Source organism: Mauremys mutica, chromosome 24, assembly GCF_020497125.1.
Source record: "Mauremys mutica isolate MM-2020 ecotype Southern chromosome 24, ASM2049712v1, whole genome shotgun sequence".
NCBI classification, from domain to species: Eukaryota; Metazoa; Chordata; order Testudines; family Geoemydidae; genus Mauremys; species Mauremys mutica.
Window position 1 is genome coordinate 14,259,772 of NC_059095.1, and position 14,546 is coordinate 14,274,317.

At 38.2% G+C, this 14,546-nt stretch overlaps 1 protein-coding gene across 2 annotated transcripts in view; it reads left to right on the plus strand.

The window, feature by feature from the left end:
- The window catches only part of TIMM44 (translocase of inner mitochondrial membrane 44), a 64,368-nt gene that overhangs the window by 21,409 nt on the left and 28,413 nt on the right, over positions 1 to 14,546 (plus strand). For both annotated transcript variants that reach the window (XM_044998913.1, XM_044998914.1), the window contains exons 6-7: positions 11,142 to 11,278; positions 12,010 to 12,095. In XM_044998913.1, the coding sequence (XP_044854848.1) occupies positions 11,142 to 11,278; positions 12,010 to 12,095 (223 nt within the window). The remainder of the gene's footprint in view (positions 1 to 11,141; positions 11,279 to 12,009; positions 12,096 to 14,546) is intronic.

Genomic DNA, 14,546 nt, shown 5'->3' on the forward strand with positions numbered 1-14,546 from the left:
AAATATTTTTAGCTTTGACATAAGGTACATTAACCATAAAGGTAACTTCCAATTTTTCTTTCTTTTCATAAATTGGTGTTATGTTTCCTAGCCTATAGGTTATGGCTGTTGTATAGAGCTTGATTTTTTGGTAATAGCTTGACCTAGTGGGTTTTTTGTTCATTTTAAAATGTTGGAATTCAGTATATAGGAATTCAATTGCTTTTTGAATTTTTAAAGCTGGTACTGGTTCATTTCTTAAATTATTTTTAGTTTTCTTATTAAGAACATAAGAATGGCCATACCAAAGGTCCATCCAGCCCAGTATCCTGTCTACCGACAGTGACCAATACCAGGTGTCCCAGAGGGAGTGATCGTAACAGGTAAAGATCAAGGGATCTCTCTCCTGCCATCCACCTCCACCCTCTGACAAACAGAGGGCTAGGGACACCATTCCTTACCCATCCTGGCTAATAGCCATTAATCGACTTAACCTCCATGAATTTATCCAGTTCTCTTTTAAACCCTGTTATAGTCCTAGCCTTCACAACCTCCTCAGGCAAGGAGTTCCACAGGTTGACTGTGCACTGTGTGAAGAACTTCCTTTTATTTATTTTAAACCTGCTGCCCATTAATTTCATCTGGTGGCCCCTAGTTCTTATATTATGGGAACAAGTACATAACTTTACCTTATTCACTTTCTCCACACCACTCATGATTTTATATACCTCTATCACATCCCCCCTTAGTCTCCTGTTTTCCAAGCTGAAAAGTCCTAGCCTCTTTAATCTCTCCTCATATGGGACCCACTTGAAACACCTAATCATTTTAGTTTCTCTTCTTTGAACCTTTTCTAATGCCACTATATCTTTTTTGAGATGAGGAGTGGGAGGGATAGCTGAGTGGTTTGAGCATTGGCCTGCTAAACCCAGGGTTGTGAGTTCAATCCTTGAGGGGGCCATTTAGGGAACTGGGGTAAAAAATCTGTTTGGGGATTGGCCCTGCTTTGAGCAGAGGTTTGGACTAGATGACCTCCTGAGGTCCCTTCCAACCCTAATATTCTATGATGAGGAGACCACATCTGTACACAGTATTCAAGATGTGGGCATACTATGGATTTATATAAGGGCAGTAAGATATTCTCCATCTTATTCTCTATCGCTTTTTAATGATTCCTAACATCCTGTTTGCTTTTTTGACTGCTGCTGCACACTGCGTGGACGTCTTCAGAGAACTATCTATGATGACTCCAAGATCTCTTTCCTGATTAGTTGTAGCTAAATTAGCCCCTATCGTATGTATAGTTGGGGTTATTTTTCCAATGTGCATTACTTTACATTTATCTACATTAAATTTCATTTGCCATTTTGTTGCCCAATCACTTAGTTTTGTGAGATCTTTTTGAAGTTCTTCACAGTCTGCTTTGGTCTTAACTATCTTGAGCAGTTTAGTATCGTTTGCAAACTTTGTCACCTCACTGTTTACCCCTTTCTCCAGATCATTTATGAATAAGTTGAATAGGATTGGTCCTAGGACTGACCCTTGAGGAACACCACTAGTTACCCCTCTCCATTCTGAGAATTTACCATTTATTCCTACCCTTTGTCACCTGTCTTTTAACCAGTTCTCAATCCATAAATGGATCTTCCCTCTTATCCCATGACAACTTAATTTACATAAGAGCCTTTGGTGAGGGACGTTGTCAAAGGCTTTCTGGAAATCTAAGTACACTATGTCCACTGGATCCCCCTTGTCCACATGTTTGTTGATCCCTTTAAAGAACTCTTAATAGATTAGTAAGACATGATTTCCCTTTACAGAAACCGTGTTGACTTTTGCCCAACAATTTATGTTCTTCTATGTGTCTGACAATTTTATTCTTTACTGTTGTTTCAACTAATTTGCCCAGTACTGACGTTAGACTTGCCAGTCTGACCTCTAGAGCCCTTTTAAAATATTGGCGTTACATTAGCCGTCTTCCAGTCATTGGGTACCGAAGCAGATTTAAAGGACAGGTTACAAATCATAGTTAATAGTTCCGCAGTTTCACATTTGAGTTATTTCAGAACTCTTGGGTGAATGCCATCTGGTCCCAGTGACTTGTTACTGTTGAGTTTATCAATTAATTCCAAAACCTCCTCTAGTGACACTTCAATCTGTGACAATTCCTCAGATTTGTCACCTCCAAAGGACGGCTCAGGTTTGGGAATCTCCTTAACATCCTCAGCTGTGAAGACTGAAGCAAAGAATCCATTTAGTTTCTTCGTAATGACTTTATCGTCTTTAAGTATGCCTTTTGTATCTCGATTGTCCAGGGGCCTCCATGGTTGTTTAGCAGGCTGCCTGCTTCTGATGTACTTAAAAAAGATTTGGTGGTTACCTTCAGAGTTTTTGGCTGGATGTTCAACTCTTTTTTGGCTTTTCTTATTACATTTTTACACTTAATTTGGCAGTGTTTATGCTCCTTTCTATTTACCTCACTAGGATTTGACTTCCACTTTTTAAAAGATGCCTTTTTATCTCACTACTTCTTTTACATGGTTGTTAAGCCACAGTGGCTCTCTTTTAGTTCTTTTACTGTGTTTTTTAATTTGGGGTATACATTTAAGTTGGGTCTCTATTATGGTGTCTTTGAAAAGTGTCCATGCAGCTTGCAGGGATTTCACTGTAGTCACTGTACCTTTTAATTTCTGTTTAACCTCCTCATTTTTGCATAGTTTTCCTTTCTGAAATGAAATGCCACAGTGTTGTGCTGTTGAGGTGTTCTTCCCACCATGGGAATGTTAATTTATTATTAAATAAATTATATTATTTATGGGTATGTAGTTACTTAGTTATTTTAACAGTAGTATTATTAATGCAGTGTGGATACCAGTAACAGTACTACTCAGGGTAGATTTTATTTCTTGCAAAGACTTTTTCTGGAATTTTAGCTGTTCCTGCATTTTCCTTTTTAACTATGTTTAATTCATGTTGAAACATTTAACTCTGAATTATAGTACGTAGTTTTACAGCAAGTTTGATTTCACCAATTGATTTATTAGCTTTGGCTTTAGCATGTGCAATATGACCAATAACAGATACAATTTCTTGTCTTAATTGAATAATCTCCTTCCCTCTATCTTTTGAATTTAAACAAACTTTTAACTGGGGAACAATTTTATGAAGTTTGATAATTCTTTTATTGGTGTAATTTGTTTTATTGGCATAATTGAAACACCATTTTTTAAAATTGTCATATTCAGTTTTACCTAACATTTTTGCCAATAAAGTCTGTGTATTAATGGAGATGTGCAGTGTGGTGAATTAGTATTCTGGTGTGAGTAATTAAAGTTTGTTTTTTATTAACATGAGTCTGGAATTATAGTTTTTTATTTTTGCAGGTAATGTGGCATAGGCACAAGTAAAGGAGGAACGACTTCTAGCTTTAATTACATTAAAATTTGTTTTTTAACAAATAAAAATTGTGTGTATAAAACTCATACTCATAAGCCAAGAAAAGAATTCTTTGCCAATGGATGTTAGTTTATTTGTTAACATAAGTTCTTATTTTTGCCTTGGCAGAACTCCCAGAACTAATTATTACTTTTTTGCAAAAACAAAATAACGGAACAAAGGAGAAATATTTTTTCTTGAGTTAATTTTTGTTTTTAAAAACACCTTTACTTGGTTGATATATATCCATTTCAAGTTGGCTATTTATTTTAATTTGATGGGTAACAGGAGATTTGTCTGTAATTTTAAATGTACCAGTTCAGATAAATGGGTCTGAATTCCTGGGCACCTTCTTTTTCCTTTGATAGTTTAACATAAAATACTTGCTGTCCTACTTGGTGTTTCGTAGGAATACTGTTATAGTTTACTCCAGGAGCACATTTTCTATAGTTTGTTGCACAAAGGAAAAAATGTTTTAGTTCTGTTATGATAACTTGATGATAACCGGTTCTGTTCATTCCCTCTGAGGCACCTGGCATTGGCCAGTGCCAGGAAACTGGGCTAGATGGACCTTTGGTCTGACCCAGTATGGCCATGTAAAAGTAGAACCTCTGTCAGATTTAATTTTTAAGGACAGTTCTCATTTGGTAATAATATTCACCAAAAGAGATGCTGTAGGTGCAGCACTGTAATTGGGGGCAACATTCCACCCACTTGGTGAAAAGACAAGTTACAGTTTATTTTCCCACAGAGATGTTGGCATAGGTCTGATGTAGTTCACTTGTAGGCTTGTCCAAGGCTAACATTCCTGTTTTAGCTGCAGTGGAGCCCGAACTAGAGGTTTGGTGGGTTAGAACTTATGACATGCAGTAGAGGTCTTTACATAATTTTGCACATTTTTATACAGTTTTGGTCAATAAGCAAATTGTTTTGAGGCTTCATAGGTGTCTTTTTGGTACCAGGAGGTCCTTTCCATACCTTATAATTATGCTATAGCATAATTTTTTGATAAGATGTTGCAACTACAAATTTATGGTGTTTGTCATCTTTGTTTTCTGTGATGGAGTATTTAATAGGATCCTGGACATAACTATGAATGATGCTTAATTTAAAATCCAAATGTAACATTAAAAAGAGCTGTTTTTTAAAAACAATCTGGAACAAAACCATAACAGTAGAATTTGGACACATTTGGATTATTTAGTTGGTTTTGGACTAACTAATGTTAAGAATTTATTTTTTAAAAAGGCTACACTGCCTTTCTTTAAATGATTAGCATTTGCAAAGTAGGAGCAGTGGCTTCATCAGTATATGGAACTTGTGCTTTTTTTGTCTGACCTTGAGTCAATATTCCCACTTGGCAGTAGGGTGCTCTTTATGTAATGTACCTTCCTTGGCTAATGTGTTAGCTTTATTATTGCCCATATGATGTTGCCCATTCACATGTGAATGGCTTTTTACCTTTTTTTAAAAATAAATGGTTAATTTACGTTCCTGATCTAATTGATTTACTGCCTTGGTTAGCTGAAACAAATGAGACATATTTAGTTTTAGCATTTTGTTACGCCAGGTGTAGAAGCTTGAGTTTGTACATAAAACCAAAGCTGATGCATTCATTTTTATGGTTGATTTTAAGTAAAAGCCAATTTGAGTTGGTCCTTTGGGACCATGTCCAGGGTCCGAAACCCTTTCACCACATCAAAAGGGGTAAAACACGTTTTTTCCCACTTAGCGTGGCTAAATTTTGATTTCTACATTGCATGGGCCACCTGTTTAGGAGCTTTTATTTAGTTGTCTATAATCACTTGTTAACCTCTATCTATGAGACTTTTTTTAGAATTGGCCACAGTGGTGCATTATGCAGAGAAGGTCGTTCTTTTGTAATTCCCATCTGCATCAGGGAATCCAAACATTTTTTTCCATGTCATTTTCTTTACCTATTTTGAAAAGTCATTTGCAGGTTCTGGGGTTGGAATTTGTTTTCTCTTCTTTATAGATTTCTTTATAGAACACCAGTTCTTGCTATACAATTAGCCAGGTGTAGAGAGAATTTTGTAACCTTCTAGAATAAATCTCAAGTTTAAAGAGAGATAGGTACAGTATAACACACAAACTCCAAAAATCTGAATAAAGAGGGTAATTCTGGGAGTTCCCCAATTGTGGTGACTGGCAGGATTAAGTCCTGTCCTTCCCAGTACCTAAATTACATTTTAATAGTTTTAGACAATGGATTATGCACTAAAACAAAGGTAGGAATTACCCTCCTTAAAATCCAAGAGATGAACAACTTCTTTAGCTAACATTGGACCAATTTTCTGGAAATGTTGCATGGATGGAAGTAACCCATAGGGTAATTTCACACGTGTCCTTTCTTAATTACCATGTTTACAGGGAAATTCTCTGCAAAAGGTGGAATTTCTATTAAAAAAAAAAAAAGTAATCAATTACATACAATGCCTCTGGAATTGTTTGACCAGATTTTAACAGGTCTTTGGGCTTCAAGGACACAGGATTGTCTTCCAAATAGGTGAAAATCTGGGTGTGTTTTAAACCCCAAACTGTAGCTGTTTGTACCAGTATCTCTTCCTACATACGTTGGGCATGGTAGGTCTCAGACCAGAGCAGTGGGTGAATTTTGTGACCCCTACTTGGATGGGGAGCAAATTACTCCCAAAACCTGAAAATGTTGAGCTTTCCCAAATAGATTATGAAAGAAAACCCTTTCCTAACCAGGCAGAATTTTGGGTCACTTCTGTATAACTGTTTATACATTTCCTTATTTATTAAAGAATTTTTAGAAAGGAGAGAAAACACGTCTGAATTACTTCTGGTCAAAATACAAAAACTGCAGTTTACACGTGTTTACACATGTTTTTACTCTGAACAAATTTGTCCTTGAACAGACTGCAAGAAGGGTTGGCTGGGAGATGAGGTTGGTCAAGGGTGAGGAGGGAAAGAGGCGGAACAGGGGAGAGGTTATGGAAAAGAGGAGTGAGGAACAGTTGTGTGTAGGGGGGAAGGGGTTTGTGTGTGTGTAGAGAGGCAAGTTTATATGAGAAAATTCAGTTATTTCTTTTACTTTTTGGATACACTTTCCCCTCTCTGGTTGGAGAGGTAAAATTCCTCCTTCTTTGACAGACATTTTTTAAACTTTTATGACTGGCTTACCAAATAGACTTAAAACCATTTTTGTTTCTATAAGAAGAAAGTTTTACTTTTAATTGTAAAACCCTGTCTTTCCAATCCACTTGTGCTTTAAAGTGGATAAAGAAACTTGTCCCCAGACAAACTGTCTCTAGAACCTTAAAAAACGTAAAAGGGGTGAGAGGCTTCGACCTCCTGAAAACACAACATAAAATCACAAACAAATTTAATTGAAAACTTGATTGTATTAAACTTTTGCGTGACAATGTACATTTCCTTTTCTGGAGCGGTGTATTAGGAGTCAAGGGTTTTGCAGTGGCATTGAAAACAAAGGAACTCATTAAACATTCTTCAGCTCCACAGTCTAATAGTGCTTTTAGGCTGTTATTATCTTGGATTGTTAGATTAAACAATTTTTTTTTTCTGTTACCAGGTTATTTTCTTTAACTTTTTATGTACCACTATTCCCTCATAGGCATTTCTTTTGTGGAACCTGAGGTTGAGAATCAGAATTAATTTGGTTGGACTGAATTGATATATCCTGGATGGAAGCAAAGGAGGGGGATAATGAGGAAAAACGGGGGGCAGAGCAGGAAAAAGACCAGGTCCTGTGTTTTCCACAACAGAAATCTTTTTGTTCAGTTTGCTTATTTTAGTTAGTGCTTTATTTCTAATTTTCCCAGCTATTGGGAAGCTATGGGTGTATTTTACAGTGGAGTTGAGCAGTCTCCTTCCCTTTATTCTTTTGGTTGGTTTGCTTAGATGGTTTCACACAGCTCTCTAGCCTGCTTCAGGATTTCATTTGTTGAGTTTGTCATAGAGTTTACCTATCCAAGAAGAGGACTCTGTATTTGAGACTCTAATCCCCTGATAAAAGATACCTAAAAATTACACTGCTCATCCTGCAAAAAATAGGCTTGTCTTAAGTTCTTATACTACTTAGAAATATTTTGTCCTTCCTATTTAATATTATAAGTAAAGCTAAGATTTTGCCATGGTTATTTTTAGTAAAAGTTACGGACAGGTCACAGGCAATAAACAAAAATCATGGGCGCCCATGACCTGTCCGTAACTTTGGCTGGGAGCTGTGGGGGCCCCTGCAGCTGAAAGCTCTAGGGCTTCCTGGCTGACGGCTCCAGCCCCATGGCCCTGAGTCTGAAGCAGAAAATGTCATGGAGTTCTCTGGAAGTCACGGATTCCGTGACTTCTGTGACATAATCATAGCCTTAATTTATAAGCCATTTGTCGAGCTGTTAAGGAGCTTTTGAAGATACAATATTCTCTCCTTCAGGCAAGCAACATTAATTTAAAACTCTGCTGACACTCTGTTAAAGATGTCATCCGCTCTGTAACCTCCAGGTTACAATTTTAGGAGGATATAAAGGGTGACATAAATTCAAATTTTTGCTGATCTTTAACAATGTTACCTTGTTCTTGCAGCACTGTACTTTTAAAAATAACTTCCTTCTTAAATTTCTTAGCTGTCCTCTTAGTCTCACTTGAGCATTCAAAGTATTCTGCAATTTCTTTTTAGTACGAGTTATTTTCCCTTCTTTTAATTATTGCATTTTATTTACTGATTAATTTAATTTCCAATTGCAGTTACGCTATTGATGTTTATCTCTTTCCTTTATTAAGGTTAAATAGTTTGATTCCTTGATTGCGAAGTTTTGTAGCAACTCATGTTCCTGAATTGCAGTTTGATGCTCCATTTCTTTTCCAAATAAAATCCTTTTTTCTCTAGCTTTTAAACATGTTTTTTTAGATTCCAAGTTAATATACTTTTTTTTTAATGTAGGCCCTTCTGTACCTCTTTCAGAATTTTTCTCGTAGAATTCATTTCTCTATCTCTTGCTTGTAACATCCTTTATAAGTCTGTTTGCAATGTACCCACATTTCCTCAGAACCTGCAATGTTTTTCCCAACAAACTATTGAACTCGGGACACAGATTGTATCTGATCTCTGTACTTCAGATTAATAAAACAGGTATTTCCAGCCAATATTGTTAAAACAGAAATTAGATGTTTCTCTTTCTTACACAACCTGTACTTTTCCAAATATGCGTAGTTTCTTTCAATTAAATCCCCTAGTGCAAACTTCCTTTTATGCTTAAGCCATACCTCAAAAGAATGTATATTTCTTGGAATGATCTCATACATCCAAGCTAGAATCTCCATCATTTTTTCTAGCAAATCCTTATTCACTCCATCATCCCTTATGATAGTTAATTCATGGGGGACTGCTTCATTGGAACTAAAGCTCCTGGAATTATCTAAAGGAGTGGCACCTGGGGGCAATGGGATAAGTTCCATTACCAACATTGTTCTGTCAAGGTATCTTTTTGGAAAACATTTTAACTCACAAATACTAACAGACCCTAAACAAACAGACAGGAGATAACCAGGGCCAGAATCAAAATGCAAAAATAAAACCGGAGATCATGGAAGGAAAAACTAGAATATAAATTAAAACACAATTAAAACAAGGCAATCAGATAACATGTCTGAAACAAAAATAAAATCCTGTAACACTGAGTGAAACAAGTAGTTTTGCATGCTTTGAACTAATTTTTAATTTTTTTTACTTTTCACATTCAGTTATGAAACCATTCAGTTTGCCAAGCAATCCAGTTGCCAATTTGTATTAACTGTTTGAGATCTGAAACATTTAATGTTGTATTAATTTCAAGGATTAAAAAAGTTAAAGGTGACGAACCCTTTCACTGTTCAATATGAAAACAATGATACAAAGATCTTTTTTACAGAGACCATGGTTTACTTAATTTCTTGGCAAATAGCCAAAATCACTTACTTTACAGTTGAAAGTTTATTGATTAAACATAAGAAAACAGGAAATTAAAACAAAAGCATGTATATTGAAATTGAGTGCTTATACAAAACAAACAATTAAAACCTTTGAAGTCTCTCTCCCTTTGGAGGCAAAGTATCAGTCTGATTTTTTTGGAACAACCTTTTTTGATTAAAAGGAAAGGTTTCATTTTACTTTCAGTTCTGATGTGCAGAGGGTATTCATTTCTCCTGTCCTAACACACAGTGTACTCCTGGTGGAATTCTGCACCAAAAAATTAAAAATTCTGTACACACTATTTTAAAATTCTGGATATTTTATTTGTCAAAATAACACAATATAATCACTCTGGTTTCAATTATTTCAGTAATTTATTTAAACTACAATACAATGGATGGAGAATGGGAATGGGGAGCACTGGAGGAAACCTCCATACCCCCTTACCTAATAGTAATGTCGCTAGGTTTGACCCTTTTATTTCTAGTTATTACTCAACAAATATATGCAGCCATATGCTCAGTGTTACATCATGGGCCACTGAAGAGCAAGTGAGGACTGGGGAATCAAACTCACAATTTACATTGGCTACTGATCATCTCTGGAAGGGTCAGTACCAAACAGTTCATGGAGCACAGTTTGATAGGACATTTTTTCAGTCCAAAAATGTAAACCAGTTCTAATCACTAAAGCACCATAAGCATTTCTAAGGCCATACTGTCCTTTATACCACTCTGGCAATGTGAAGGAGCCTTAAACATTTTACACTTGTTTTATACTCCTGGGGGAATTCACAGAGACAATGGGAACAATTCACTAAGCAGGCAGGCTGCTATATTCTGCTCTGCCTGAGGGGATGGAGCCTGCACCATGCCCACCTCCTCAGAAACACCCCCAAGCCTTGCCCCTCCACACCGAGCATGCTGCAATAGTAATCACAACAGGCCTCTTCTTGGCAGAGGGTGCCCAAAGATTACCTGTGTCTCAGTCCAGAAAGTCCCTTCCCTAAACAGAAACTCAGCCAAGAGAGTTGATGTCCATGGCTTCTTCCTCTGGCTTAGATGCACTATTGAGACTTCTCCACACAATTCCATGTGGTCCAGCAGCATGACTTGAATTCAGGCCCAAAATTGTTTTCTCACCAATAGTGATGCAGTTTGCTGTAAATAATTTGGCTGCCTGTTTTTTTTGGCTTACAGATGCACATTTCAGGTAACCCAGAGCTTTTTCTCTTGCTTGGGTCTGGGACTGAGAACTGGATTTGGCTGACCTTGAAAATATGCTCTCCTATAATTTTGGCTGCTTCTCCCTGTCCTTAATATCAGATACATTTGTCATTTCAGTCCTGCTCTCCTGCATTTTCTGCTGTCCTGTAGTTCCTTTCTTCCTAACTGGAATTGTAGCATTCAGGACTTAGGAACTTATTCTTCCTTAAAGCCAGGAAAGTCAGCACTATCTTTCAGTAAGAAGTCTCACCTGAATTGCCAGGGTTTCCACTCCTCCTCTCTGCAGAGACTTCTTTACCAAGCGTCTGTTAGTTTGGTTAGTTTCCCAGTTTCCTTTCCACTCGTTTATTCTCAGCCTGATCCAGACAGCTGTTTTATTGTATGTCTGCTGTTAACTTCCCAAATGCAGAGCCACATTTAACCTTGTTTTAAGCAATGGTGTATTTGCTTACAACAGGTCTGAACGTGGCCCACATACTCTATCTTCTTTTCAACTGAGGTGATAGATTTCTGCAACAAGTCCACTCTAATAGGAATGTTTTTCCTTTCAGGGAGTAGAAACAGTGAAGAAGGAAATAGACGAAAGCGTTCTGGGGCAGATGGGTCCTTACAGACGTCCTGAGCGACTTAGGAAAAGAACAGAATTTGCTGGAGAGAAGGTCAAAGAGAGAATATTTGAAGCTAATGAGTATGTATTGAATAAAGAGAGACTGTTGCCATATGTGATCTGCTGAATGTTTTCAAACTTGGGCCACAGGTTGGGAGGTGGAGACTAGAGGTGAGGTCATGCTGCAGGGATAAGGGATGGTTTGAGGGAGTGATGTTCTCTGAGTAGAAGCCGGGCAGGGATAGAAGCTCTGGCACTCCATTTCTATGGGTAAGAGGGGTGGGGCAGTTACTGTGATTGGTAGATTCTCCCTAATCAAGATTGCAGCCAGCTTCTGTTGGAAAGCCATTTTTTATTCCTCCTATAACTTTGGTTTGACCTGAAGATTGGCAAGTTTATTCTGAAGGCAAAATACAATATTTCTGCAAAGTTGGAAGAAAATGCATCAGATGTTTGAGTTACTGTGCATTAACAAAGAATATATTGCCCTGACTTGAAATTTTGTTTTGGATATTCTAGTATTTTTGTCTTCCTCACCTCAGACATTTGAGCAGGTCTCTATGATATTTCCTGGATGTCTCACTGTCAGCATAAACTTAATGGGATCAAATCTGAACTCCTGACCTTTCTTTCCAACTCCTCTCCACTCCACCCATTCACTCAGGCTCGCACAATGCGTTTTCCAGGTGTCAGATGCAGTCTGCACAGGATGCTGCACAGTGAATGCTCATCACTATCTTTCTCCTTGTCTCCAGTCTCATTAAGAGCTCAGCTGTTGATTCATGAAATACTTGCCTTTTGCTCTTCCCTAGGGAGGCGATGGGTGTGGTGCTGCACAAGGATTCCAAATGGTATCAGCAGTGGAAAGATTTCAAGGACAACAATGTGGTCTTCAATAGTAAGTGTTCCCAAGGCTTAAGGAACAGAACTTAATTTCCAGTTATCTCTGCTCTCTTACCACCTGGGCTCTGATGCCATCTGTGCAACTAGTCTTAACATAATACAAATCATGGCCATTTTTGTCATTGCTGTTGTTGTGAGGCAGTGTGAGATAGAAAGTAGGTGTAGCTGCTGACACTGCAGTTATTCCAAGCTGCTCTGTCTGTGGTGGGACACACCCCTGCAGTCTTTAACAGAGATTTTCTCACTGCTCCCAGTTCTTGAAATCTGAATTCCCCACTGCGTACTTCCATCTTGTAGATGGCTGTGACCGACAGCTGTAAGAGTACTGAACTGTGGACATGGTCCTTCTAATCAGATGGCACTGAGGAGCGGCCAGAGCCCTGTGTACAACCTGTGAGTGGCATGAAGCCTGTGACTCGTGTAATCTGAGAGTGGGCAGACACTGGGCTTCTTTCTGACACACAGCATATGCCACAGTATCTTGCCTGCAGCAAGCCAAGTTCTTTTTTTGAATTGGTCCCATCTGTGGGATTGGGGGCATTTCACCTCTTTTTTGGATTGTTTGTAATCCCAGTTTCCCATCAGCACCATTAGCTGTCCATGTTGCATCCTGTGCTTATTGGGTAATACATGATAATAGTCTGGCTTGTTAGTAAGGGCTGAAAGGAGTAAAGAGAGCATGCTGAAGACATAATATTTCAATAATCAGAAATAACTGGACCAAAGAAGGCTGCCTGATGTCCAGCTTGCCCCTGTGTTTTCCAAGATAAATCACAAAATCCTTTAACCTCTCCATTGCTCTGACTGTTAAGAATTTTTCCTAATATTTAGCCTGAATATTTCCTTATCTTTTTGCTCACTTGCTCTTTGTCCCACTCTCTTGTGAGACAGGATTCCCTTGAAAGTATTCAATGGTCGCCCTGACGATCCCCCAGAATAATCTCTGCTGGACAATACATTTAGCTCCTTCAGACTGCCCTCATGTTACACAGATTGTGCAGTGATTGGAGATTAATTGCTTCCTTAGAATCGTAGAGTTAGAAGCAAGGGTCATCTAGTCTAACCCCCACCAAGATGCAGGATTGTCGTCCTTTTCTCTAGTTTTTTCTGTATCTTTCCTGAACTGTGGGACCCAGAGCAACACACAGTATTGCAGGTGGGGTTGTACCCAGGCTATGTAGAGCAGAGCTAGTTGTTGCTCCCTTTATGTACTGTATGTGGTATATGTGAAGATATCAGATAGAAAACTAGTTTTTATAAGGAGTAAAATTCAGAGCTTAAGCCAACCATTGACTAATATGCTTTGGGAAGAAACCTCCACTGTGGGTAGGTTTTCCCATAACTACCTAATGCAGCTTCTTCTAGAACTAGCTGCTGTGAGAAAGAGAATACTGGACTAGATGGGATACTGGTCTGATGTGGTTTGGCAGTTTTAATCTGTTTTTGCAGTGGGATTACATTGTCAGTTCCCTACTTTTTTAACACCTGCTTCTGTATCTATCTTGGAGACTCTGCTTTGCAGGATCTCATCTCTTCCTTCCTTCCACTAATGCCCACCCTTCTGATCTCTGGTTTCCTAAGAACACCTACAAAGAGCTGTAGCAGAGGGGTGGATATCTCCTTCATCCCAGGAGATTTATTTCTGTTTTAGGCCTTATCTTTGTCCTCGAGGTTTGGGAGTGCATTGCTGCTTAGAACCTTGTTGTCCTTGCACCACAGTAGAATCTCAGAGTTCTGAACACCTCCGGAATGGAGGTTATTCATAACTCTGAAATGTTCGTAACTCTGAACAAAATGCTGTAGTTGTTCTTTCAAAAATTTACAACTGAACATTGACTTAATACAGCTTTGAAACCTTACTGTGCAGAAGGAAAATGCTGCTTTCCTTTTCTTTTTTTAGTAGTTTACATTTAACACAGCACTGTACTGTTCGCTTTTTTTATTTTTTTCCTCTTTCTCTTTTGGTCTCTGCTGTTGCCTGATTGTGCATTTCCAGTTCCAAATGAAGTGTGTGGTTGACTGGTCAGTTCGTAACTCTGGTGTTTGTAACTCTGAGGTTCTACTGTACGTTCCCAGACATAAATCATCAAGGTTTTCTCTTGGATCAGGAACCTGCTGAAAGCTGTTGGCCTAATGTTAGTATCCTGCACTACCACTGATATGGTTTTGGATTATATTCCTGGACACTGGCTTTCTGGGTGCAAGTGGTGTGCTTTGGGGAGGGATGGAAGGCCTTGCACCAGTGCTGTAACCTGCTGGGATGATTTAGGAACACTATTTGCTGAGTTGGCAGATTCTTTAGTTCTCCTAGGCCAGAAGAATGACAGCTGTATGATCTTTGGGCTCTGATGCTCATGCAGAGGAGAAACCAATCTGTAAACGCTATGGAAAAAGATTAATGGTTAAGATAATGTATCCCTAACTGTGGGAAAGTAATGACAAAAAA